At 45.0% G+C, this 26,430-nt stretch overlaps 1 protein-coding gene across 1 annotated transcript in view; it reads right to left on the bottom strand.

The window, feature by feature from the left end:
* The window catches only part of GNA13 (G protein subunit alpha 13), a 41,802-nt gene extending 22,073 nt beyond the window's left edge, over positions 1-19,729 (bottom strand). Inside the window, exons 1-2 of the mRNA XM_042965370.1 lie at positions 19,277-19,729; positions 16,638-16,864 (exon numbers count right to left, since the gene is read on the bottom strand). Coding sequence (XP_042821304.1) covers positions 16,638-16,864; positions 19,277-19,559 — 510 coding nt within the window. The 5' untranslated portion in view covers positions 19,560-19,729. The remainder of the gene's footprint in view (positions 1-16,637; positions 16,865-19,276) is intronic.
* Between the last annotated feature and the right edge of the window lie 6,701 nt (positions 19,730-26,430).

Raw genomic sequence — 26,430 nt, 5'->3', positions numbered from 1 at the left:
ACCAACCAGCAAAGTGCTGGTGCTATAAACAGCAAAACTTTCCCGAAGAAGTACCAGTAAACTACAAAATAGATGTCTGTGTTCTGAAATGGCTAAGTCCAATGGCTTAAAGCTGTTTACATACTTTCCATGCATAGTAAGTCGGTCTCCATTTGCAAGTTTGGAATATTTCAAAGAGGAAACAGGATCAAGAGATGAGAGCAAACTAGAAGCCGGTTTACTCCTCACATTGATTACACCTGTAAGTCACACAGCCAAATTGCATCGCCTCGATCGCCACAACAAGGTTTCGGTATGCGTGTAACATGCCTTTCTTTATTTCTCATCAGTCTCTTAATTCCCCAAACTAAGCTAGATCAAAGTTTTCCGAGTGTTCGTTAGGCAGGCTTCATTAAGCATACTTTTGGAGAAATCCATTCAAAAGGAAACATCCATTTGCTTTTACAAGTGACCTATATGTTTTTTGGGGGGGTGCCTGGGTGGCTCAGTTGGTTGAGCGTCCGACTCTTGATTTTGGCTCAGGTCATGAATCCAGGATCGTGGGATGGAGCCCCGCATCGGGCTCTCCACGGAGCATGGAGCCTGCTTAGGATTCTCTCTTTCCCTCTAACCCTCTCCCCAGCTGTGTGTGCATCTTCTCTCTCTCTCTAAAATAAAAAATTAAAAAACCTAAAAAAAATATAAAAGTGACCTGTATGTTTTTTAATCAGTAATTCATATTTGTAGACACTAGCATTTCAGCCCTGCAAATATCACGGTGAAGCCATATCTAAATAAGAAGCCTTTAGGACAACATTCTACAAACAGACTTTGCGTAATGTAAGCCTTTCCACCTGGCATTTACTTATGTAGGTTTACAGTTAAGACTCAAATGCCAAATATAAATAAGGTACAAACCGGAAAAGTCTGGGGTGAAAGCTGGTTAATGAATCAAGACTCTCTGTGTCAATCTAAGGATGTGGCTAATAACGAAGACAGAAGGTAGTAGTTTTTATTATTCAAAGACTCAATTTCCCATCTTATTTGTCCTTTCTTTCTTTTCTTCACAGAGTCACATGAAATATGAAAGTTACCATATTGCTCTGCTCACACTATTTATCTAAAATCTAAGATTCTAACATTATACTTAATTTCTTAACATTATACCTAATAGCCGGCCTAATGATATTGTAAGAGTTTGTTCGCAGTTTTCAAAATGACTCTAAAATGAAAAGAGCTTACAACCATCCAAATATTTGAAATATACCATCTCTACAAAAGGTTCCATGTCTTTCCCCGCCATTAATTTGGTCTTCAAACTAAACATGACAAAGAGGCCGGCTCTACATGGGGTGGGCACATCGGGCACCCCCCCCCCCAGCTGTGTCACGGAACAGCCCCACCTCTTCCTCCATTTAGTGCCCCCCAACACTCCACTCTGCCCACTCTTCTCAAAGACCCTATTATTCCATATCTTTGAGATGACCTACCTTTTTTTTTTTTTTAAATGACTTTCCCTATTCATTTTCCTCTAGAAAAAAAGGATTATGAAGTATTGATGGGATACACAGCACAGGTTTTGAATAGGGTCACAGCATCATCTGTATCGTGAGAGCATATTTAAAGCACTACCACCCATGCCTGCTTGGTTCACAAGGAACAAGGCAGCATTCACTTATACTCAAAAATATACAGGCAACTCTTCCTTGTCAAAGGAAAACAGGTCAATATTCAGTAGACTTCAAGTGAATGCACAGTTTCAAGTTTCTTGCTAGCATTTTCTATGTGCATCACTTAAAAATGCCACAAGAGCCAAAAATTAGTCAGTTACAACATTAAAAACGACCCCAGTATTTGAAAGTATTTTTTTTCCAAAGGAAATACCTTTCCAAACTAATCTAAGGTAGTTTATAATAGCCTAGATATAATTTCCCCCCAAAATGTTTGACTAATTTAGGCAATTAATTTCCATTTTTTCTTACATGTAAGCTATAAAAACAAACCAGGGCACAAAATTAAAAATAGGACACTTTTGGAAAGAACTAAGTTATCAGTTTATTTTGTAAACTGCCTTTTCCTTGCCATTGCTCACAAATTAATAAACTCCTTTTTACATCCGGTTTCTCAATCAGACTTCTCACCAAAATAACTTAAAGCTAATAGACATATTTTTCTAAGAGTTTTCCTACAGTCCTACCAAATCCCAATTTCACACTCAACACAAAACGTACGCTGCGGTTTAGTAATTCTACCACAGAAGTCATAAAAAAGAAGAACCTGACTTTTTTTCATCAAAACATTTCATCCCAAAGAGAAAAAAGTTTAGCTGTACGCTGAGTATTTACAGACACATCTGTATCTTAGACTTATGTACCTTATAGCATATGTACCTTATACATAAAAGCTGTTCAATTCTGTTAACTTAAAATATCAATTATTCTCCAAACATTATATAAAAACGACAACCCTTCCTTAAAATAATACAGGTTTCAGAGTGGAGGTCAGCATTCCTTTTTCAAATCATTCCTTAAAACTTAAATACAAATTTTACATGTGAGGAAGAAGTTTAATACGGAAGGGATGAGGGGTTAGTTCCCACACAGTATATAATGTTATTCAACTGGGCAGCAACATAGTAAGATTTACCCTATACTCCATGTTACCAATAAGCAGCACCACGTTTTGTTCATAAAAATATACATACAGGAAAGAATTTTCCATTCAAATAATTCACATCCATTTCTAGATGAATGCCTTATCGGTTCTCTGAGAAAATCACCTCCTCCAGGAAATGCTAACGTTGCAACGTTAAAAGAATGGGATATAAAATTGTACAGAAAGTATAGAAAAGTTTATCTCCGCATCCAATATTGTATTCAAATATTAGCAGGAAATATACCAAAATGTCAATAAAGATGTCTTAGGATGGCAGTTAAGGGACTAACTGGATGATTTTCTACAATAGAGAAATATGTTTTAAAATTTAAACTTTAGGAGCACCTGGGTGGCTCAGTCGGTTAAGCGTCCAACTTCGGCTCAGGTCACGATCTCACAGTGCGTGAGTTCCAGCCCCACGTCAGGCTCTATGCTGACAGCTCAGAGCCTGGAGCCTGCTTCGGATTCTGCATCTCCCTCTCTCTCTGCCCCTCCCCTGCTCACACTCTGTCTCTCTCTTTCAAAAATAAATAAACATTAAAAAAAAATTATAAAAGAATAAAACAAAATTTAAACTTAAAAAAAAAAAAAAAAAAAGCTAATTTGGGTTCTGGAGCCTGTAAGGAATTCCTTCAAAAAACAAAAACAACTTTTTTACTTTTCAGTTTCCACCTAATGATAACACTATAAAGCATAAGAGTTTTCAGCTCTGGGGTGCCTGGGTGGCTCAGTCGGTTAAGTGTCTGACTCTTGGGTTTCGTCTCAAGTCATGATGTCACGTTTCATGGGTTTGAGCCCCTCATCAGGCTCTGTGCTATCAGCACATGGCCTGCTTGGGATTCTTTCTCTCCCTCTCTCTCTGCCCCTCCCCTGATTGCTCTCTCCTTCAAAATAAATAAACTAAAAAAAAAAAAAAATCAAGAGCTTTCAGCTCTGAAAAATTCTTCAAAGTTAAAATACTCTTTTAAAAAGGGTCATAGACAATCCCAACAGCATGAAGAAACGTTGAGCTCTGCCAGAACTTCTTCGGTAGTACTTTTGGTTTTTTGATTCTCAAAAAGCAACGACCTCAGTTGTTGACAAAAAGGTAAAAAAGAATGCAGTTTTCCAATCCAGAACCCACTTCCCAAATATGGTTTCCATTCCCCAGCCATCTCAATAGAGGGGCCTGAAGAATCCGCGTGAACGTACACTAGATGGAAAGTTCTGCTCTGTGATGATGTGCTACAATGCATCCTGAAATCCCCACAACTCAAACCTTGTGCAACAATCAGTCGCAGCATTAATCATCATTAACAATCAACATTCATAAACTAATTCTATGCTTAGAATCACACAGCAGAGGAGAGGAAAAGCCCAGATCACTTTATTCCCAGGTTAGTGTTCAATCCATCATCCTAAACTCTCTTGGCCACAGAGAAGCCCCCCTCCCTCTCCCCCCCCCCCCCACCACCCGCAAGAGCATTAACTACCATCCATCCCTTCACCCTCTGCCAATTCATCAGGTCAGCCAGCAAAGCAGTGCAACCTGCGAGTGTTTCCGAATACTGACAAATGTGGGAAATAGTTCAGAATGTATACCGGCAGAGCAGTTCGCTTCCAAATCTCTGCTCAGTTAATCGTGTTATTAAGGGATGCAGGAAAGCGCGCAGTGGGTACAGCACGGGCCATGGGGTCCTACGGCCCGAGTTTGAATCGCGGCTCTAATCAAAACGAGCTGTGACTTTACCTTCTATGGACCTACGTACCCTATGATTTATGTACAAAATGAAGTGAACTGGACCCACGTACCCTCTTGGGTCTTTTCTAGGTTAGCAAACACTTAGTGATTCTGCGTATTCTCGGCAGAAAAAAGATCAGCAAAGGCAGGACACTACAGCATTTATCACATCACGGGCAACCACTGGTGGGGGACTTATCCGGCTCCCACTAGATTTAAAGCCTCCATTAAGGCAACCAGACACGGTGACCTTGAGTCCCCGGGGCCTGCGTAGCCCAGAACATGGTGTGCACAGGTATTCAATACATGTCTGCTGAAGGAACGAAGGAATGAACGTTATTTAATGGCCAAGTTATTGCCCTCACTAAACAGGATACGGTCATAAGTAAAACTATCAAGCAGAGTGAAAAACTCTTCTGTGTTTTTCTGGCCTAACGTTAACATTATTAAGTGGAATTAACTCTGCTTCTGAGACAGTGACATTCAAAGAAATCGGTTGATATAAACACAATGTCCTCTTGAACTTTGAAAAGGCTTGAAAAAAACCCAGCCTGCTAAGCCAGATGGTTGAAAGTACAGCAAAAGGGAAATGAGAACAGTCGGCTAATTTCAAGTGAACCTTCTCTACTTCCTCACCTCTCTTCCTTCGTCGAGCCCCTCCAGCCTGGCTTCCCCCTCCCCGGGTCACCTGCCACAGCAATAGCCCTCCTGTTGCCAAAATCAATGAACACGCTGGTCTTCACCTTGCTAGGCCTCAGTGGCAGGTGGCACTTCTGTCCACTTTCTTCACTGACACACTTTTCTGGCTCCCGTGGCATGACACGTTCCTGAATTTCCACCTTTCCAGCCATTTCTGCCAGCATCCCCCTCTCTGAATATTCTCAGACGGTCTGCAGGTTCCTAAAGATGCTGTCCTGAGCCCAATTCTCTCTTACTCCCTGCCTTCCCTTGGGTACACATTCTAGAGACTTTAAATATCACCTGAATACAAGGAACTCCTAAATTTCTACCTACGGCCCAAAGCTCTGTTCTGGATTCCAGACTCATGTATCAAACTGTTACTTTGATTCCACCCACGTCTCACAGAGATCTCAACCCAGTATGCCCAAACTAAAGTCTTCATCTTCTCTGTCAAGTCTCTTTCTCACACAATCTTTTCATTTCAGCAAGAAGCACCACCATTCACCTGGTTCTTAAAATCAGAAGCCTGAGTCACCCTTAACGTACGCGCCTCCCTGCCCCCCGCCATCTCATATCCAATTTATCAGATCCCCGTGATTTGCCCTACAAAGTGTACCCCAAGTCCACGGTCCTCTCTCCATTTTCACGGCCACCGCTTGCGACCAGCAGCTCGTTCTGCACTCATCTCCTGACTCGGGCACCGCTCTGCATCCAGGGGATCTCGATAAATATTTACGGACTGACGACTGCTCTTCCCATTTGCCTCCAATTTCCACACTCCGGCAAGCTTTTCCCCACACACGTCCCGCACACACGGTCTTCCTCTGCCCGCCGAACCTTCCTTCTTCTCGCCTGGCTGACCCTTTCGCGTCCGTGGGGTCCTAACCTACGGGTCCCCCCTCGGACCATCCTCTTGTTCCCTCACGGCTTCCTTTTCTTGTCCTTCAGAGTATCCACCGCATGTGATTACCGATTTGTCTGCCTATCAGTGTAGGCTCCTGCACCTAAGCAAGGCCAGTGGGAACAGAGATCGCTTTCATTTGGTCCACTAGCAACCTTCCGGCCTGCAAACAAGTGCCTGGTCGTTAACAGGTGTTCAATTAAATGCTACTGGATGGCTGCTGAGAGCTGCCAGTTAACATTATCAGACTTGTTAAAGAACGGATCTCCTGAAAAATCTGCTGCTCAAGGCCTTCTCATCCACATTATATTCTTGGTTTGCTCTCCACGTTCCCTATTTGAGAAGAGAATTCAGATTATGGACACTCAAAATGGACACGCAAAGCAGTGCTCTAAACCTTAATACTTGCATATAGTACAAAATACAATTACACATAAAAACAGAAGATGAGCATACACACTCCCTTGAAAAGACTGTGTTTCTACAGAATGAAAGTTAAACAAACAAAACAAAGAGCCTTCTTTTTCAAAACAAAGCCATCTTACATTACGGCCCAATGTACAAACTGCTGTTTCGCAGATGAAAACCTTGGTTTCTTACTAAATTGTAACACTAACCTTAGAAAGGTTTACATTTGCTCCTAATTCAAAAAGTCAAGGGAGAAATGAAGCAAGTACATGTAATTCTCCTTGCCCTAGTCTAGAACTGAAATGCGTAACATCTATATGGTATAAAGTCCCTGTAACGTTTGAAGCTGTAGCTAAGGAACAAGGACACTTTACTGCACATGTAGTAATTAGCAGCAGTTAAAAATAGCAAATCATGGGGTGCTTGGGTGCATTAAGCTCAGTCCATTAAGTGTCCAACACTTGATTCTGGCTCAGTCATAACCTCACAGTTGTGGGACTGAGCCCCACATCAGGCTCTGTACTGACAGCATGGAGCCTGCTTGGGAATCTCTCTCTCCCTCTCCCCGTCTCCCTCCCCCAATCTAAGTAAATGAATAAACTTAAATTTAGCAAATTATTAGTACTGCAATATCTTAACTGGCTAAATCACATTATTCTTTAAATATTTCAACTAGGATAAACAATGCTTGCAGTTTTGTGAATATAGAGCATTCACTTACTTAGGTTTTTAAAAAAATCAATAAATAGGAATTTATTTTTTTTTAAATTTTTATTTATTTTTGAGAGAAAGAGGCAGAGCATGAGAGAGGAAGGGGCAGAGAGGGAGAAACAGAACCTGAAGCAGGTTCTGGGCTCTGAGTGTCAGCACAGAGCCCGATGTGGGGCTCGAACTCACGAACTGTGAGATCATGACCCGAGCCGAAGTTAGATGCCCAACCGACTGAGCCACCCAGGCGCCCCAAAAAATAGGAATTTAGAGACCATCTTATATCTGAATGACAATTTAAAGCATAATCTTCTCATTTGTTAGGCCTCTCGTGGCACACAGCTGACCAGGCCGTAACTCGTGAGTGACTCTTCAGCGACTCTGAAAACCTGGTGCTGTTTGCTCACTGCTAGTAGCTTCCATGAGTTTCCCTTTTACTTTGTATCAATAAACGGATACAACCACACTTCCTATCAGGAGGCCCATACAACTCTATACAAGTCCGACTAGTCAGTCTGTCTTATTTAACAGAAAAATAACTTTTAAATAGATTATCCAGTGAATAAGAAAAGAGTAACCAGGATATTGAAAAGGAAAGTGAAAGTCTCTTACGTCCGCGCACCAATTATTCATTAGTCCAGCTCTTGTAACCCCAGAGGAGAAAAGTTCTCTTCGCAGGCTAAAGGGTTCCTATTCTCTGGCTCAAGGAACCCAAAGACACTGTTACATCTTAGCTAAAGGGTTTTGTTTGTTGACTAACATTGTTTTTAAATGACAAAATCAGTAACATGGTTTCTTTCCTTAGGGGAGCAAATCTGAAATTTGTTTATTTTGCTCCCCAAGAAAACAGAGTTCTGTTAGACTAGTGTTTTTAGTTGGCTTTTATACGAAATGATCAGAAGTTATAAAATCTCACAAAAAGGGACATGAAATCTTTAAAAAATCGTTGTATTTCGTAAGGAACTTTTTTTTTTAATCCTTGGAAAAGAAGCCCAAATACCCTCTTCAACAGGCATCCTCGCAGAGCCTCTACCAACTACAGGCCCAGGAAACAGAAGGGGGGGGGCGTGCAGGTGTGTGGGCAGAGGGTCCGCACAGACACAGAAAAGGAGGGAAGGAAAAAGAAACACGCACATTCAGTGGGAGTGGCTGGGGCACCTGCACCTATGCCAGAGGTCACCTCCACGCCGCCAGCAGGAAGCTAGGATTTGATGCGTTCCGCCTACACATCGGCTTGAAAACCAAGCAAAGTGACAGGAGAAGGCAACAAGACCCAACAGCGCGATGCCAGCTCGGTTCCCTTCAGTAGAGACGACATCCGGTCTAGTGAGAACAGAAGTCATAGCCCGCGTATTTTAGAACTCAGGGTTTTTATACTGGTAACCAACAGAGTGAATCAAATCAATGCTTACAGGAATTTGTTTTTTTAAAAAGCTACTTATGTAAAAGCTACTTATGTAAAAAGCTACTTTATGTGCATGTGGCGTATGAGGAACACCAAGAGCTAATGTTAATAATATGGCTAATATGAGCCGGGCACTGCGCCAGAGGCTTTACTTTACATGGATCATCTCACGTAATTTCTGTAACAACTGGTAATAATAGCAGGCCCTCAGATAGTCCCCATTTTACCATTTCAGAAACAGAAAAGGCTGGGGGACTTGTTCAAACTCACACCATCTAGTTCCATGTTTCCCAACCGTAGAGCAGGTGACCGCAGCGAATTTTAAGGTCGTCACATTAAAACCATTTGTAAAAATGTCTTGTAACATGTGAAATGAATAAATCGGTAAATTGGAATATGGTTATTTTCGAATTTGCTTGGAAGATACGTGGAGCAAATACCAACTACACAGGTCTTTTGACTTAGACCTAAAGCCAAGAAAAGTCAACGAAGAGTAATTCCACTCAAGTTTTCTGCATCTATTTTATAATAGTTGGGGAGGAAAAAGTTCATCGACAGCACGGATTTTAAAAATCTTTTTTATTCATTTTGCAAAAAGAAGAAAGCGATTAAGTTGGAAAGATTAAGATAAATAAACAACTACTGTTGCAACAGATTGGTAACTTTAGCCAAGGCCACTGAAGTCCTGACCTCAAAACAGTATTACTATTTCGTTGATAGCTATCAACCCATTCTAATAAAGCTCTGCTAATGTGGATGTTAACAAATTCTCTTGAAAAAAGGCATCTTGCAAAAAAAAACCTTTTTTTCACAATGACAAAAGTAAACTCTATCATACAGCTCACACACACACACACACACACACACACACACACACACACACAGTACTTTCAAGCAAGGAAATGAAATTAATTGTCAATTTCCAGATATATTCAATTAAAAAAATTGGTAGTTTCTAACTGGAACAAAAACCAACACAAACCACGATCTGGAATGCTCATAAGCAGTATAAAAACTGTGACAGCTACCTAAGAAACACTGCAAAGCTGGGGCGCCTGGGTGGCTCAGCCGGTTGGTTAAGCGGCCGACTTCGGCTCAGGTCACGATCTCACGGTTCGTGAGTTCAAGCCCCGCGTCAGGCTCTGTGCTGACGGCTCAGAGCCTGGAGCCTGTTTCAGATTCTGTGTCTCCCTCTCTCTCTGCCCTTCCCCTGTTCACGCTCTGTCTCTGTCTCAAAAATAAATAAACGTTTAAAAAAAAAAAAAAAAAAAAGAAACACTGCAAAGGAGCTCATGAAATAACAGCACAGGTGTCCCGACAGCCCCTTCTCCACACCAAGTGCAAATCTGGGCAACCATGTGCTGGACACGGGCCCGTTCCCAAATGACAATTTCTTAGAAAAATACATAGCTGCCTTTCACGCTGGTTGCCTCTAGGCTCTCATGTTTCAGGGTACACGTTAAAAGACACGTTCACTGACGGAACATCAGCTGAGGCTCACTAGTACACGTAGTTTTCAAGGATGTGAAGATTCAAACAGCCTTTATCATGATGAGCGGCGGTGGGGATGAACTGTACCGCTAAGTTAGTAACTCTACCATTAAATGTCATCTAAGATTATTACATCATAACTATGACCTAAGTTAATAAAGTAAGAAAGGAATGACACAGGGATATTACGCAAGTTCAGAACGCGGGAACTGTGACTACCAGTGCAACGCTATGTATTCTTTTTTTTATGTTTATTTATTTTTCAGAGAGAGCACGAGCCAGGGAGGGGCAGAGAGAGAGGGGGCAGGGGATCTGAAGCGGGCTCCACGCTGACAGCAGCAAGCCCCATGCGGGGCTCAAACCCACAAACCACGAGATCACGACCTAGTCGAAATCGGATGCTCAACCAACTGAGCCACCCAGGCACCCGATGTATTAATAAAACCTTACACATACTCAAAAGAGAACTTTCTAGGGGAGTGTTAATTATCTGTGTGTATGCGTGTTGGCCAGAGAGGCTGGGAATGGAAGGAAAGAATGCTCCATGGACATCACGCTTGAGTGCTTCACAATGGTTCAGTGCCCAGTGCTGTGGACCGGCAGTCAGCAGATCAGGGCTCCAGGGTCTATACTACCATCTTTTACCAGCTCTGTGAACCAAAGTATCAAGAAACCTCTCGGCATCTAAGTTTTCTAATCTGTGAAATGGAGACAACGGCATGTATTCTATTCCTCTCAGCTTTTTAAAGGATTATATGACAATGTAGCTGAAAGGGCTTTAAAAGGTACAAAGCAATTTTTATAAAACATAAGGTATTAAAAAGTGATATAATTATCAGCCCTTGAATAAATTTTCTGGAGAAAGAAACTGGCACCTGTTTGGGGCTAACAGGACTAGGTACCCCAGCTTGGTGGGGCCTCTGCCTGTCTGTGAAAGACGAAGAGGGAATATTCCATCCAGGAAGCCTTTGGCAATTACGGTTTTCTTCAACTTGAGCTCACAACCCTTTCTCCCGGGTTAAATGTACTGTAGTACGGAATTCTGAAACTCAAGCCTCGTTTTCACAACAAAACGATTTCCTCGCTTCATCCCGTGGTTGTTTAATGAACATTTTCAGAGCAACATAAATTACTATACCACTAGCTTTATTTAGCAATAAAAATAATAGAGAAAGCAGCACAGTATTTTACAATATCCCTTCAGCACCCAGAGCCTAAACATCCCATAGCTAGTTAAGCTATAGATATAAACACGAACACACTGACACAATATATCAAGAGATACGTATCCATGTAAACGCACATGCACACACACTATCTCACAAAATTGTGTTAACATTATAAGCACATGCCAAAGCACCCTCTTTTTTATTTTTTACTTATTTTTAAATGTTTACTTACTTTTTTTCAGAGAGAGCACATGCACACGCAAGTGGGGGAGGGGCAGAGAGCCAGACAGGGAGAGAGAGAATCAATGAGGCTCTGTGCAAGAGCCCGAGGCGGGGCTCGATCCCACAACTGCGAGCTCCCAACCGGAGCCAGTATCGAGAGACGGACACTCACCTGACTGAGCCACCCAGGTGCCCCTTCTTTTTGTTTTTAACGTACAGTCCTGTAACTCTGGGTTTCTAAGATGTGGATCAGATTTCATCTGATCAAATTCACCAAAAAGGAAATTGTATCTACAGAAATCTAAATTTTAAAATCTCTACAGTTTTTAATGTTACATATAATCCCTTTGTTACGTATGCTGAGATATTTTACCGTGATCCTAGAATCAGTAGACAATAGGCTTTTTGCAACTTGGAAGTCAAAGTCCTGATTTGAATTTATTCATAAAGGAAAACAGACCAATTGTTTCTCTAACAGACACACGGTATTTTCAACAGACGATGGTAATTGATTCCCTTTTTAAAGCCAACCCAAATTACTGCTAAAGAGTAAACCAGTGCCTCTCACTCTATAGTGTTTCAAATCCATTTTGCCATACAAATAAAGAAATAAGTATTTTAGCCCAAACTGAAGTTCCTCCTTTACTTAGCACTGGGCTGCTCGGCACAGATCGATGCCTGAGGCTAAACAGTTACTCTGTTACACAGACTGACACAAGTTCTGTCCTCACGGATAAACCACCTCATCAGCTCGGAGAAGCGTCACTGTCATGAAGCACAACCTGTACTACTTGGGTAAGAAAGACTAAGTCTAACTGAAGGTACCGTGATTAAAAAAGAAAAGAAAAGAAAACAAAAACAACAACAACAAAAAAAAACCCCAGCTTTGGTTTCAGGGATTGCAAAGAAAGACTGGTCATTACAGGAAGTTGTATTAATGCTGACAAGTTAAAGTGTTTATAGAAAGTAGGAAGCTCTAGAATGTCCCTCCCACTCACACTTTCCTGCCCTATATGACCAGTTCCATTAACGGTGTTTCTATTTCTGAGTAAGTCACTGTGTATTAAATATTCAAAACAATTAACTGGCAACGATTCCTGGCCATTTTGTCAGGTTTGCTCCGTATCTGCAGTTCTATCGGCTCCCGGCCAAGCCCTGTCTCCCATCTCTAGTCCTCGAAGTTACCAAATTCCCCGACTACAGTCACACAAGGTGTTCCAGAGGGTATCTCATCTGTACCGCGGCAGGCCCCAGTGAACATACTGCAAGGCACAGCGTCACGAACGTTCGATCCAGTACTAAAGGAGACCGCTTCTGAACGATGTGTTATCCCGTGAGCTCGTTTCTAAGAATTAGGAAGGTACCTTAAGCCAGCACAGCAATGTAAATCTTAGATTTTTCTTCTTCCACAGTAAACTATTTGGCTTACCCATAATGAAACTAACCAGAAAAGGAAATGTTTGCCTTTGGGAGCTTGGGAAAGAAAACATTCGTGTTTGCACCCGAAGTTATTCCTAACAAATGAATGGCTGGCTAAAACCCCAGGCTATGATACCACTACCCCATCCCTTGCTCCAAAGACTGGTTATAAAGCAGTTGTTCATCTGAAGGAAGAAAAAAAAAAAAAAAAAAAAGAGCCATAAAGAGGTTTAAAAACCGTTCCCATTTGTTTTCTGCATTTCAATTTGCATCAATAAATTTAATCACCAATCATTAGTTGAAGCAAGCAAACAAAAAAGGCTACTTTTATTCATCTGCTAACTCTACCCTTTTCCCGATGGTTTACTTTTTCCATCCAAGATTCAAGAATATACATTGTTAAACGTAAAAAGAAAAATTATGGTTTTGTAATACAAGGACTTCCCATCTCCTAGAAAAATTAACAAACTAGGTACGGAAATGATTCCTATTTCCCAGAAGAAACTTCATGTGAGATGTTTCTTTTTTTCTACAAGAACCTTATACTTCAGAATGTCTAGAAAATGAGTTAATGACAGTCAGGCCTATGCTAGTGAGTGAGAAAAAGACAAGACGTGCCAAGAGAGCCTCTACTTCAGTGGGAGGACCAAATACAAGTGGCAACGAGTGGAGTACAGGCGACCCAGGGGGGCCAGAAGCAAGCACACGGAGGAGAGAAGACAGGGCAGGGAGCCGCGTTCCAGTCGGGAGGGCTGGACAAAGTCCTGACCCTGAGGCACTGTTCCTCAGGGTGGCCAAGGAGCAAATTCATCCAAATCACGGAGGACTGTCTGCTACAAATAAATACACATCACTGGGTCCCATTCCAGGTTCCTGAATCAGATCCTCCTGTGATGGGAGTCTAGGGCTCTTTTTGTTTTGTTTTGTATTAAACAAGCACTGATGCAAGGGGTCCAGGGACCACATTTAGTCACATTAAAATGTGATTACCATTCTTCTAGGTCAAGGGTAAGAGCTAATGAATAGATACAATAATGAAAAACCCTGACAGACCTTGTACAGACAGCCGAAGCAGCAGAAAATCAGGGTATGTGGAAATCGAGAGGTTACAGGATGTGCGAAGTAGTCTAATGAATATATGGTTGGAATCACAGGTAGGCTAGCTAGTCTTGACTCAAATAAAGAAGCTGAACTCTGTTCTGGACGTAACGGAGAATGAGCATAGGTTTCTGAACCAACCCATGCTATGTCTGAACAAGATTACTTGGGAGTCCAAGCAAGAGGTACCAAGAAATCAGTGTAAAGGAGGAAAGGAGGAAATGGACGCCAGAGATTTTTCAGGGGGTGGAAAAGACAGGACTCAGGGGTTTCTGTGTGTAGAGAAAAGGAATTGAAGAGAACTGTCAGGAAAATCTTCAGTGAGCCAGCTGCCCTCTCAGTGTCCAACGCTACCCCAAGCACCACACAGCCTCCAAAAGTCCAAGAGTCATGAACTCAGGGCAATAACGGGGCACCTTCTATACGCGCCAGGCACCATCAACAACGCCAAGTACACCCAGGAAAAAACTTCCGGTCCTCCGGGAGTTTAAAATTACATCTCTCCCGGGGCACCAGGGTGGCTCAGTCAGTTTAAGCGTCCAACTTCGGCTCAGGTCACGATCTCATGGTTTGTGAGTTCGAGCCCCACGTCGGGCTCCGTGCTGACGGCTCAGAGCCTGGAGCCTGCTTCCGATTCTGGGTCTCCTTCTCTCTCTGCCCCTCCCCCACTTGCACTCTGTCTCTCTCTCTCTCTCAAAAATAAACAAACATTAAAAAAATGTACATCTCTCCCTGGTCCTCTTTTCTTCCGTCCCTACTTTTTAGGAGGAAAAGAAGTATCTCTGGAACTTGTCTCTCCTTGTGCTTGACGCCTTCTTTGCTACAAAGCATCAGCTGGGTCAAGTCACGACCACGTGGGGTCCTGAGCGGTTGTAGGGATTTATTCCGAATGATGGACACTTAGGAATGCTTTCTCAACTAGGACGACATGGCAGTCTTGACACCAAACTGTCAAGATGTAAATGTCCAAATTCAAGCGTCAGTGGAGCCCAACTTCAATTAAATGGGCTTATGGAACTTTCCTACAGAAAACTTAGAGTACAGCTGTTTGTTTATTCATCCAACCAATATGAACCATATGCTTTTAAGATGGATGTTTCTTCCCTGACCAGGAAGGATGAATAACATCCTGAGAAACCTTGGAGAGAAAGTGTGACTTGTCAACAAAATGAATTCAGAAGAAAGGAGAGCAAAGCAGCACTTAAACCGGGAGAGATGGGGACAAGGGACGGGAAAAGGGCGTATGGAGGAACCATCAGCTCTCAAAGAACAAATACTAACCAGGGGGCAAAATTCCGCCACACGTCTGAGAACTGGATGGAGGTCACTTGTCAAGTGAAATTCCCGATTTTCAAAATGTAATGTTGCCAACTCCTCCATTTTAACAAGAGTGTGAGACAGGCTTTGCCTCCCGCTAATGGACAAATTACTGGACAAGACACACACAGTCTTGACGAGAACGACGTGAGACGTACGTCATCCAGTGCTCAGGCTGCACGGAGCCCGTGAGAACCATAATTCAAAGAAAATAAAGATTCAGAATCAGTTTTATAAAAAACTAGCACGAACACATTTCTAGAACTTTGAATAACCAAGCCTGGCTTCTGAGTATGAACTGAAATGGCAAAGACTCCTAGCTGTACATCTTCTTGTAGCCACACCCATAACTGTGGATCACTTTAAGGCCGATGACCTCATCGAACCACTTTCTAAGCAGTTTTACTTTTTAACTGTCACTTTTTTTTTTTTTATTATATTATGGTAAAACACTTCAAATCTGTACTGCCTCCAAACTGCATACAGTCTAGATTGTTATTCCTGGGATCTCTCCGGTCTTTGGCAAATAAAACTCAGAATACAATCAAAGCATTCACAGTTAAACTGCAAAACACTTGATTTCAATTATTATTTGTGTACCTTTAACCCCAATCAGATCCTTTCTTTTCCACCCTACCTTCAGCGCTGGGTAACAGTTACAAAGTTTTATGATATTCTAAGATTTTTTTGCTTTTTAAAAAGAAACATTTTGGGGGCGCCTGGGTGGCTCAGCCGGTTAAGCATCCAACTCTTGATTTCGGCTCGGGTCATGATCTCACGGTTCGTGAATTCAAATCCCGCATCGGGCTCTGCGCTGACAGGGCAGAACCTGCTTGGGATTCTCTCTCTCCCGCTCCCCCCCACCCCATCCCTCCCCCACTTGTGCTATCTCTCTCAAAATAAACTTAAAAAAAGAAACCTTTTGTAAAAACCTTTAAAAAACACACAGAGAAAGCAGATATATAAAAAGCACAATGACTTAAATGTTATCAAGAACTTTAGTCTCTTTATATGTTTAATTAACCTGTATCATAAAATGAGTACCTTCAAAGTCTAAATGACACATTTGAACAACTCAGTTCAGGTACTGAGCTCTCAGTCCAAGACTAAAAGATCCATTTTTTAGGAGGATGACTTTCATCGTGGCAATTGAGAGGATATTATTTTCAAAAGGAGACTAAAATGAGGAGAAAATACCCATGAAAATCACTATCATCTTATTTGCGAAAAGAAAAAAGTGACCGATTAAACACCTCTGCGTCACCAACTCTATGGAGTTCAGCTTATTTTTATCTTGCTTAGTCAGAAGCTCATCCATATAGCAACCCAACTTTTCTGAGGCTAAAATTCTAGACGGATACATTTTTGTCGTGGGAGTCAGGGAAAACAGGTGTTATTACAACCAGCTCCCGATAAATGTCACTAAAATAAATCGACAACAACGTAAAAGGACAAATCTCTTACCAGTTGGAATTCTCGACGCCGGTCATAGGCGTTCTGTATGCCGCTGTCTGCCCACAATGCTCGTATAACCGGGAGATACTGTAAAAACACTTGACTTTCCACCATTCCCTGGGCCGCCATGGAGGACCGTGTGTCGAACGCCATCATCTTGTCCCCGTTGACTTGGTTTGAGTCGTCTCCCCACGGGATATGAAGCTTCTCACGCGCGTCCACCAGCACCCGCATACCTTTGTTCAAAAAGAAAGGAAAAGAGGAGCTAGGAGCCACTGCATACTCTCACCGGTGCTATCCCGGTATTACTTTCCGAAACTTCATAACTACTGCAGGCCTACCTCCTCCAAAAACCCAGACCAACATCAAAACACCCGCAACTCTGCAGAGCTTAAAAAGCCGCTTGTTCACAGTCATAAAATTAGAGCCTGGAAAAGCAAACACTATTCACACAATTGCTCTTTCTGGAGGATCTTAACACGTTCTAATTTATAAGATCACTTTTTACACAGTTTTAATAGAGGGGAGTCACAAGAGAACCAGAGCTGGTGAAGGAAAAAGAAATTATGCTGCAGGCTCTGGAAGCAACCGCGGATTTTCTGAGCCCCTCAACAAGACATTTATGAAATGTCGAGAATCAAACATCATCACTCAGAGTTCCGTTCGTTCCCCAGGCATCCTGCTTTAACCCGACACCCAGTCTTCTAAGAGCACCTTCAAAACTCAAAGACTCCCAAACCAAGCCTCAAATCAGGGTAAGTCACGGGAAAGCCTTCGATTTCCCAAACGGGGAAGAAGAGCAGCTGTGAAAAGTGTATCAAAACAGAGCGTTCAACTCGCACCGGTTAATTCAAACCGAGTTATCTCTGATCACTGCACTGTGACCTTTGGTCCATCTATCTTAACAGCCACGGGACTACTCGGGTCACTTGTCCGGATAACTGAAAGCCCGTTTTTGCCGTCCACCTTCTAATCACGCCAACTCAAAAAAAGGAGAGGTCCTGTGACTCACTTCATCTCATTGCCAATGTTAGAGTAGGGTCACATCAGGAGCCGGTGCACAAGGACCAGGTGTTTACCTGGCTCGTAATCAGTTACCATGTTGACTCTATTTATTGACATAATTCCAGAAGTTCGGCTGCATCAGGATACAAAGGTACCTTCAATTAAGGACTGGCAAGGCGGAGTCTGCAGCCTTGAAAGAGCCCTCAATTAGCTTTGTGCTAAACATTAAGATGGGACAAATACAACTGTTTTACACAGCTTAGCTGCAGGGGTACCAAGGCTCAGAGCTGACTCCTCTCCCCTCATTGCCCCTTGATCCCCACTCCCGGGGAGAAGTTTTCCTCTCCTCAATCCTGGGAGAAAGAAAAAGAAAAAAAAAAAAAAAGAAACAAAGAAAAAAAGAGTGACTGAGAAGGAGTTGCTTAAGAACTTCCTGAACAACAACAAAAAAAATCCCACTTGAAAAAACACTGCTTGAAAATCTGCTGAAATCTGTAGCAAACTCCGGGACAACTGCTACCCAGATGGGAGTTTCCTGATGCACCTGAACCACCAGGCCCTGTATCTCAAATCTGCCAAAATGCCTTTCATAAAAAGTAGAAAATATTCGATACTAAGAATAAGGAATATAATTGTCGCTGAAATAAGAATCACCTTCTCCAATTCTCCGAAAGTGCAGAAATAAAATTCACTTAAGAGCAAAGTTCAGCTTTAAAAATGCTGTCAAACAGAAGCAGAGTCTATGATCCAAGACGACAGTGATTCACTGACTCAACCTGCACAGGCTTTGCATCACTTTTTAGGCCAAAGATTCTTCATACCGACGCACAGTTTCATTTAAATAGTACAGCAAGAGGTGGAACCCCCCCTCTCCTGCCCCCACTTATTAAGCAAAAAGGAGAGTGGAACGTGTTGCATACTGATTACAGGCAAAACATCCTGCCCCGCCGTGACAATGGGGCGAAAAACCACTGATGCTAATTTTTTCAGACTAACTGCATGGGTTTACTCTTTCCTGATGCCAGCACAGTGCACAGGACTCCCTGAAGTTTCGTATCTTTGCCCCAAAGGGCCCACCAACTGTCACCCTTCGCCCTTGACAAGTCTCAGGCAAAAGTTTCCTTACTGAGACGGTTCCAAAACTCCCTTGCTTAGGAGGCAGCCAAGGAAGCAGGGAATTGGGAGCAGCCCCGACCCCATGTGACTCGGGTCACCCACCCCGGGCGGCGAGGTTGGGCAGGCAGCGCCGGGGCGGGGGATGGGGGAGTGTAGGTCTGGGGCTGGCCCTCGGGTCTTCTGGCCTCGTCCGGTGGAAGACGGGAGCGATCACCCCGCACCTCGAGGCACTTCCCTCTCGGAGGCGAGGCCAGCGGCGAGGCGGGGGTGCAGGGGACCTGCACTCGAACGGCAAGGGGGAAAGCGGGGCGCCCCCGGGCATCCTCTCCCCTGGCGGGTCGAGGGCACCCCGGGCAGGCAGGACCGCCGCCCAGGGTGGGCGCGCCCCCTTCCCGCCCGCCGGGCCGGGTCCTCTGCCCGGGAAGGAGCGAACGAGGGCGGTGCCCGGCCCCGCGCCGGCCGCCTCCGCCCCCCCCCCCCCGCGCCGGCCCGGGCCCGCGATCCCCGCGGCGACCCCCGCTCTGCACCTTTAATCACGTTGCTGTAGATGGTGGGGCGGAACTCCTCGCGCGCGCGCTGGTCGAAGTCCTGCCCGTGGATGATCCGCATCTGCTTCAGGAAGGTGGACTTGCCGCTCTCGCCCGCGCCCAGCAGCAGGATCTTCACGAGCCGCTTCACGTAGGTCTTCTCCCGGGACAGGCATTTGTCGATCTCCTTGGACTTGCGCTGCTGCTCGGCCTCGCCGCTCGTGAGCACGCAGCCGGGGAAGCACACGGACAGCACGGACCGCGACGGCAGGAAGTCCGCCATCTTGCCGCCGCCGCCGCCGCCTCGGCGGGCCCCTCCGGCTCCCTCCACCTCCTCCTCGGGCGGCGGGCGGCTCCTGCTACGAGGCTCGAGGGCGGGGAGCGCTGCGGCGGCCCGAGCGCGCCCGGGGAGGGAGGGAACCAGAGAGGTGACTCGCAGGGCGGGCCGGGCAGGGCAGGGCGGGCCGGAGGAGCCGGGGAGGGAGGGAGGGAGGGAAAGAGGGCGGGGCCAGGAGGGGCGGTGGCCCCCCGGGCGTGCGCGCGCCCGCCGCCTCCCGGGGGGCGCGCACGCACGCACGCACGCACGCCGAGGCCTCTTCCCACCAACCCCGCTCCAACCCGCCGCCTCCAGCCGTGGGCCGGCGAGTCGAGCTCTAGCCCCGGTGCCCGCGGCCGCCGCTCGGCGCGCGCGGGGGTTGGGGTGGGGCTGGGAATGGTCACGTGGTCTCCGGCCAGCCTGGGCGCGCGCTTGGAACCCGACTTTCTGTTTCCCTTTAATTAGCTGCGCCCAAGGACTGGCAGGAGGGCCGCTTCCCCGAGCCCGAGCCCGGAGGCAGGAGGCCGGAGACCGGGTCCCAGACCCTGCCCTTTGGGGCTCTCCTACGGCTCTCACTGCTGGGTTACGTGCCCGCCGCCTGCTGTCAAGATTCGCGCGCCTAATTTCGAGGCCACTGGCTGGGGTGCTATTCAGGCCGCAGGCGCGAGTCTGGAAGGTTTTGGGGCCTTTTCTTGAGGTGGTTTCTTTGACATCCTGCTCTCCCAAGCCCGGAATGATACCCACACATCATCAGCCCCCCTCCCCACGCCCCCAACTCTTTTTGGCATTCTCAGACCCCGCAAAAGAGAAGATACTGGAGTTGATGTTAACCTGAGATGTGCGAGGAGGGGTTGCTAATGCCTCATTCGTGCCGCACCGAAGTCAGTGGATGGTAGCTGCAGGAGGGTGAGGTCATGGTGAAAATCCCCCTAAACCGGACACAGTGAAGCAGACTCTTCCCTACAAGGAAGCAGATAAGCTGTCTGTTTGACCTAGGACTGGAGCAAGCAAATTTTAGGTTTCCTGCCAGATTACAGAGGATATGACCAGCCAAGGGACTTTTTTGTGTCCTAACAGCAGATTCAGGCCCGGACACCTGAAAGGGCTGCCAGGGGACAAGCGACAAGTGACAGCTGGGGTGGCAGAGAGACTGTGCAGACAGGACCCCGGAAGCCAGCTTCTTTATTCTCAGTGTTTAGTTTCAAGTGGAAGCAGCCGTTTTAGTCGGTCTCTGTTCTGGGCAGTGCAAAGGTAACGTTCCTTGATTTGGGGCCCTGTGTCTCAGAAGCCACCCTTGTGTTAGGCAGTTGTGGTTAAGAGGTTAGCACTCCGAGAGGCACAGGGCAGGTTTAAATTTAGAAAATCAGTGCCAATCAGTTTGCTGTCCGGTTGGCTTCATGGCTGAGAAGCCTCATGAGTCAGTAAATAGGCTTCAGTAAACATGGCTATAGTAGGACTGTGTCCTGTTGTCCTGGCCAAGCCCACAGGGTGGACAATCTACAATCTACAAAGCAGGATAGGTTCACCTCCAGAATCTATGGATTGATAGAGTCAGAATCACCAGGCGGTGCCTTCCGGCAAAATGTACGGTAAAAGTCTACCCTGGATGGAAAAATCTCTCTAGTCTCCATAGTGTTCAGGAGGCCCTGTTCTCCAACCATGAAGCGGCTGACCTCAGCCCACAACAGGGGAGCAGGTGTGGCCCCCACGCACCATGTCTCTGCGGACTCCAGATGCTGATCTGAACTCATTTGCAAAAACAGGAGGGAAGCCTGGAAGTTAGGTAGTTAACATGTTGCTTTTCTTTTTCCAAAAGTGTGTGCAGCATAATGGAGAAGGGAGGGTGTCTAGGAGTCAGGAAGGTATTCCTGCCCAGCCGGTTCATGTTGTGACATGCAGAGCAGCAGAGAAAGCTATTCAAAGCCCTGCCTGTAACCCTTGGTTGGCTCAGATCGAGTCTAACTGGCTCTGGTCAGTGTTTCTGAGAGACATCGTTGGGCCTAGCCTGAGGTTTGCCGATAGCGGTCCAACTGCTTCTATTTAATAGTCAAGCCACCTTGAAATTATAAGTGTAAAAATGAGTTCGAGGTTTGGTGGTTCCTCAGAAAGTTAAACACAGAACTGATGTATGAACCAACAATTCTACCTATAGGTCAAAAATAATTGAAAACAGGTATTCAAACAAAAAATTGTGCACCTGTGTTCATGACAGAGCACTGTTCAGAAGAGCCAAAAGAAGAAAACCCGCCCTATATCCATCAATAGATGAGTGGATAGGAGGGCCTGGGTGGCTCAGTCGATTGAGTGGCCGACTTCAGCTCAGGTCATGGTCGCTCGGCTCATGGGTTCGAGCCCCGCATCGGGCTCTGTGTGGACAGCTCAGAGCCTGGAGCCTGCTTTGGATTCTGTGTCTCCTGCTCTCTCTGCCCCTTCCCCACTCATGCTCTCTCTCTCTCTCTCTCTCAAAAATAAATAAACATTTAAAAAATTTTTAAAAAATAGATGAGTGGATAAACAAAAATGTGGTATATCCATAAAATGGAATTATTCACCCATAAAAGGGAATGAAATACTGACTGATACATGCTACTACCATATAGATGAACCCTGAAAACATTATGCTAAGTGGAAGAAGCCAGTCACAAAAGGCTGCATATTGTGAGGTTCCATTTATATGAAAAGTCCAGAATAGACAAAGCCATAGAAACAGCAGGTTAATAGTTGCCAGGGGCTAGGAGGAGGGAAGAATGGGGAGTGACTGTTTATGGGTTCAGGGTTTCCTTTGGGGTGATGAAAATGTTTAGGAACTAGAGGTGCCTGGGTGTCTCAGTCGGTTAAGCATCCGACTCAGCTCAGGTCATGCTCTCACGGTTCATGGGTTTGAGTCCTGCATCCGGCTCTGTGCTTACAGCTCAGAGCCTGGAGCCTGCTTCGGATCCTGTGTCTCCCTCTCTCTCTCTATCCCTCCCCCATTCGTTCTCTCTCTCTCAAAAATAAACAAACATTAAAAAAAAAAAGAGGAAGAAAATGTTTAGGAACTACATATTGGTGACAGTTGCAGAACGTTGTGAATGTACTAAATGCCCTGAATTGTATACTTTAGTCAAATGATGCATTTGATGTTATGTGAATTTTATCACAATTAAAAAAAAAATGAAGTGAGGAAAATAATATTTTCTGTAAAAGAAAAGGCATCATTTAACACTGAGGTACCCACAGTGTCCCACGTTCAATGAACGAACGTGTGATTGTGTTTGTTTTAAAATAACAACGTAAGGTGGGGCGCCTGGGTGACTCAGTCGGTTGAGCATCCGACTTCAGCTCAGGTCACGATCTCACGGTCTGTGAGTTCGAGCCCCGCATCGGGCTCTGGGCTGATGGCTCAGAGCCTGGAGCCTGCTTCCGATTCTGTGTCTCCCTCTCTCTCTGCCCCTCCCCCATTCATGCTCTGTCTCTCTCTGTCTCAAAAATAAAATAAACATTAAAAAAAATAAAAAAAAAAATAACAACGTAAGGTATATGTTTGCACCAGAAACAAATCCACTCTAGCAGTTGCTTCGGGTTACATTGTAACGGTATTAATGCTATTTTAATTTCCAGATAAATTGTTCCCTAACTAAAAAAAGAAAATCCAAACTGGCTAAGGGAGTACGGAGTCCTTGGTTAGAACTGAATCTGCTAGATTTCCAGAGGCCCCAGATGTGAATTCCTTGGAAACATATTGCTGCTAGCCACATGCAAACTGCGGATTCTGATGCCCCAGAGGAGCTGTGATAAAATGGTTGATTAGTTGCCATGCTCTATTCTTTCTGCAAACCCAAGGTCTGGTGGCAGTCTTGTGAGATAAACAGTGAAGCTGTGACTAAAAATGTAGAAATCCATTTCCAAATAGCTCTTCGTCTGTGACGTAGTCACTTCAGGAAGGACACGGGCCCTTTCCAGTAATCCTGGCGATGCTTGAAATCAATTACTTGTAACTCTTTTGTTGGAATTGGAAGATAGGCCTCCTATCTTACAGTCACAGCTTTTTTGCAGTGAAAAAAAAAAATGGTATTGTTGAGCTCATTTACCTACCCTTCGTGCCAAATAACTTTGGGCTATTTACAAAAATCAGTATTATCCAGAAAGGACAAAAATTTGTCACCCTCAGACATGCACATTCCAAAGAATATGCCAGAGGCTGTAGGAACAATTCCAAAAGAGGAGTTACTTTTTTTTTTTTTTCCAAATGATGAGAAATCTAATTTAAATAAGTGTTTCCCCTGCCCAGGTGACTACTCACCACTCCGGATAGGACAACGCCCGCTTAGGTATGTTTATTTAAAAATCAGTCACATTGCTTGATGGTTAAACCTGCGGTTAATTTTCTAATAAGGGTAACAACACAGCGGGCATCCTTGCTACACAAGTCTTCTTTTGCCTCATCAGTGATATACGATAGGTGGATTCTAATCCTTTCTTCCACATAAACACAGGCATGGATTTTTCGGATCTTCGTTTCCGGTCCTAGAAAGGGAAGGGGATTCCCTAGCCCTCCCGCGACACCAATCCCTGCCATGTGTGTAATGTTTTCAAGGCCCCGAAGCACTTTGACCTACTTGTCCTCATTCTCTTCTCTGCTCACAAGAGCCGGACTAGGAACACCCAGTGTCAACCTGCTCCCCTCCTGTCTCACCCTGAGTAGCTGATGGGGAAGAAAAGGTTTGAGGTGACACAACGGAAGCCTCATCCAGCCTGGCCACTTACAGAGCCAGAACGAGGACCACCGCCCCCCCCCCCCCCGCCCCCCGGCTTTGGACTCTACATCCGGTGCTCTTTCTGATATGCCAAGGTTGCAGTTGTGCCCCGAATGTCCAGCTGGATGAAGTTCAAACTTAAGCAGCTAACTGTGCTTAACCAGGAGGCACCACAGAGTCCCGTAGTTTTTGGTGGTTGGCGGGTCTGTTTTTCCAGCCCCTTTGCAGCTGGCTGTCATCGGGAAGTTCACCAGCTCTTAGGCTGACTCTGGTAAGATGTTCCATACGTTGAACCCAGCCTCTAGTTTGTAAAATGTTCCAGGTGGCTGATGTAGAAATCAGAAAAGAGGAGCCAAGCTTATGGCAATATTTACATGATGCGTAAACCCCAGACGTTCCCTTAATGTGAGTTAGAGATGAGAAGGCACCTTTTTTTTTTTTTTTTTTTGGCAATGAAATTTGCCTCTCACGTGGAAAGTTTTGTGTGAAACTAGGCATGCAGAGTTGTGTTGCTGGTGGGGCTTTTTGTTGTTGTTGTTATTAATGGAAAACATGACTTTAATTACTGGCTGTACTTTTCTCAGCCTCCGAGAAAGATCCATGAGTTGCTGTGGACCAGCTGTGACCTCACTCGGCTTATCTGAACTCAGAAGCCTGTGCCGTCTTAAAGACACATGCCGGCACCCGTATAAGCCCTTACACCTTGCATAAAGCATCGGATTCATTTACGGGCAGTCTATTTATATGACACTAACAAAAAGCTTTGCCCGTAAATCTGAGATCCTTTCTGAGAAACTCAAAACATCTTGCTCAGTCCCTCCCCTTTATTTTCCCTCACAGCTTTTTATTTGTAATTTTTTTTAATGTTTTATTTATTTGGAGAGAGAAAGAGAGAGAGAGACAGTGTGTGTGTGTGTGTGTGTGTGTGTGTGTGTGAGCAGGGGAGGGGCTGAGAGAGAGAGACAGACCCAGAATCCGAAGCAGGCCCCAGGCTCTGAGCCCGATACGGGGCTCGAACAAGTGAACTGCGAGATCATGACCGGGGCCTCAACCGACTGAGCCGCCCAGGCACCCCACCCCTCAGAGCTTTTTAAAGATGAGGGATCATCTTTATATTTTATTGCCTGTAAAGGGACTGCCCGTTGCCAGAAACAGGTAAGGGCTCTTTCACATTAACTTCTGTTTCTCTAGGGAAGTTTCATGCTGTGAAGCCTCAATTTATTCCTGCGTCTTAAAATCCTCTGCTCCCAATCTGGCCGAAGAAGTTTTCTTTCACTCAGAATGCTGGATTACAGGCTCGGGCCTATTGCTTCCAGGAACCACACTCCTGGCCAGCTGGCTAGCCAGGTCGCATCACACATCGAGGACTGTAGACCTCGCCTTGGCCTCAGTATAAACGCTAGGGTGGGTCAGTTGGTCGAGTTGACCATCAAGCAGTAAGGGCTCACACACAGGGGCACTGAGAAATTAAGTCCGTGTAGCCTTTGAATGCAGCATCCTGGCTCACGGAGCCCATAATGTCATCAGCACATCTGTCTCCAAACTCCTGGGTCAGCTGCTAAGGAAAAGCTGGGCTAGCTTATGGTTGGATTCTGGGAAACGCAGCCAACTGCTGAGTCAGAGTCCTAGCCTGGAAGGGTCTAGAAAAGCTGAAACACAGCCATCAAGGTCCCTGTCTCTTGCTTTAGGAATTAGCTTTCTCCTGGCTGTGGGAGGGGTATGCCAGGCCTGCCTGGAAGATGAGAGGCAGACGTAAAGGCAAAGGGAAACCGCTCGCCTTGTCAAGCTATTGTCTCCAGTCATTCTGTACTTAACGATGGTTTCCCGTCTCTGCAAATAAACAGAACCGGAAGAAGAAAAAGTCTCTTCGGTAGGGAGGTCATCTGCGTTTCCATCCAAACCACACAAATCGTATCAGATGGTTTGCTCGTCATTTTGCAGCAAATATAGTGTGGGTGCAGGAACTTGGGAAGAACTCAACGTATTCGAGCCTTGCCCTTCGTATCTGTAAAATGGGAGTGTTTGAACATAAAGATTTGTCTTGAGGATTAAATTACAAGATAAATCCACTCCATTTCTGTCCATAAATGAGAGGTTCAGTT

This window comes from Panthera tigris, chromosome E1 (assembly GCF_018350195.1).
Source record: "Panthera tigris isolate Pti1 chromosome E1, P.tigris_Pti1_mat1.1, whole genome shotgun sequence".
Taxonomy (NCBI): Eukaryota; Metazoa; Chordata; class Mammalia; order Carnivora; family Felidae; genus Panthera; species Panthera tigris.
The sequence above is the reverse complement of the archived record's forward strand: the minus strand, read 5'-3'. Positions and strand labels throughout refer to the sequence as shown.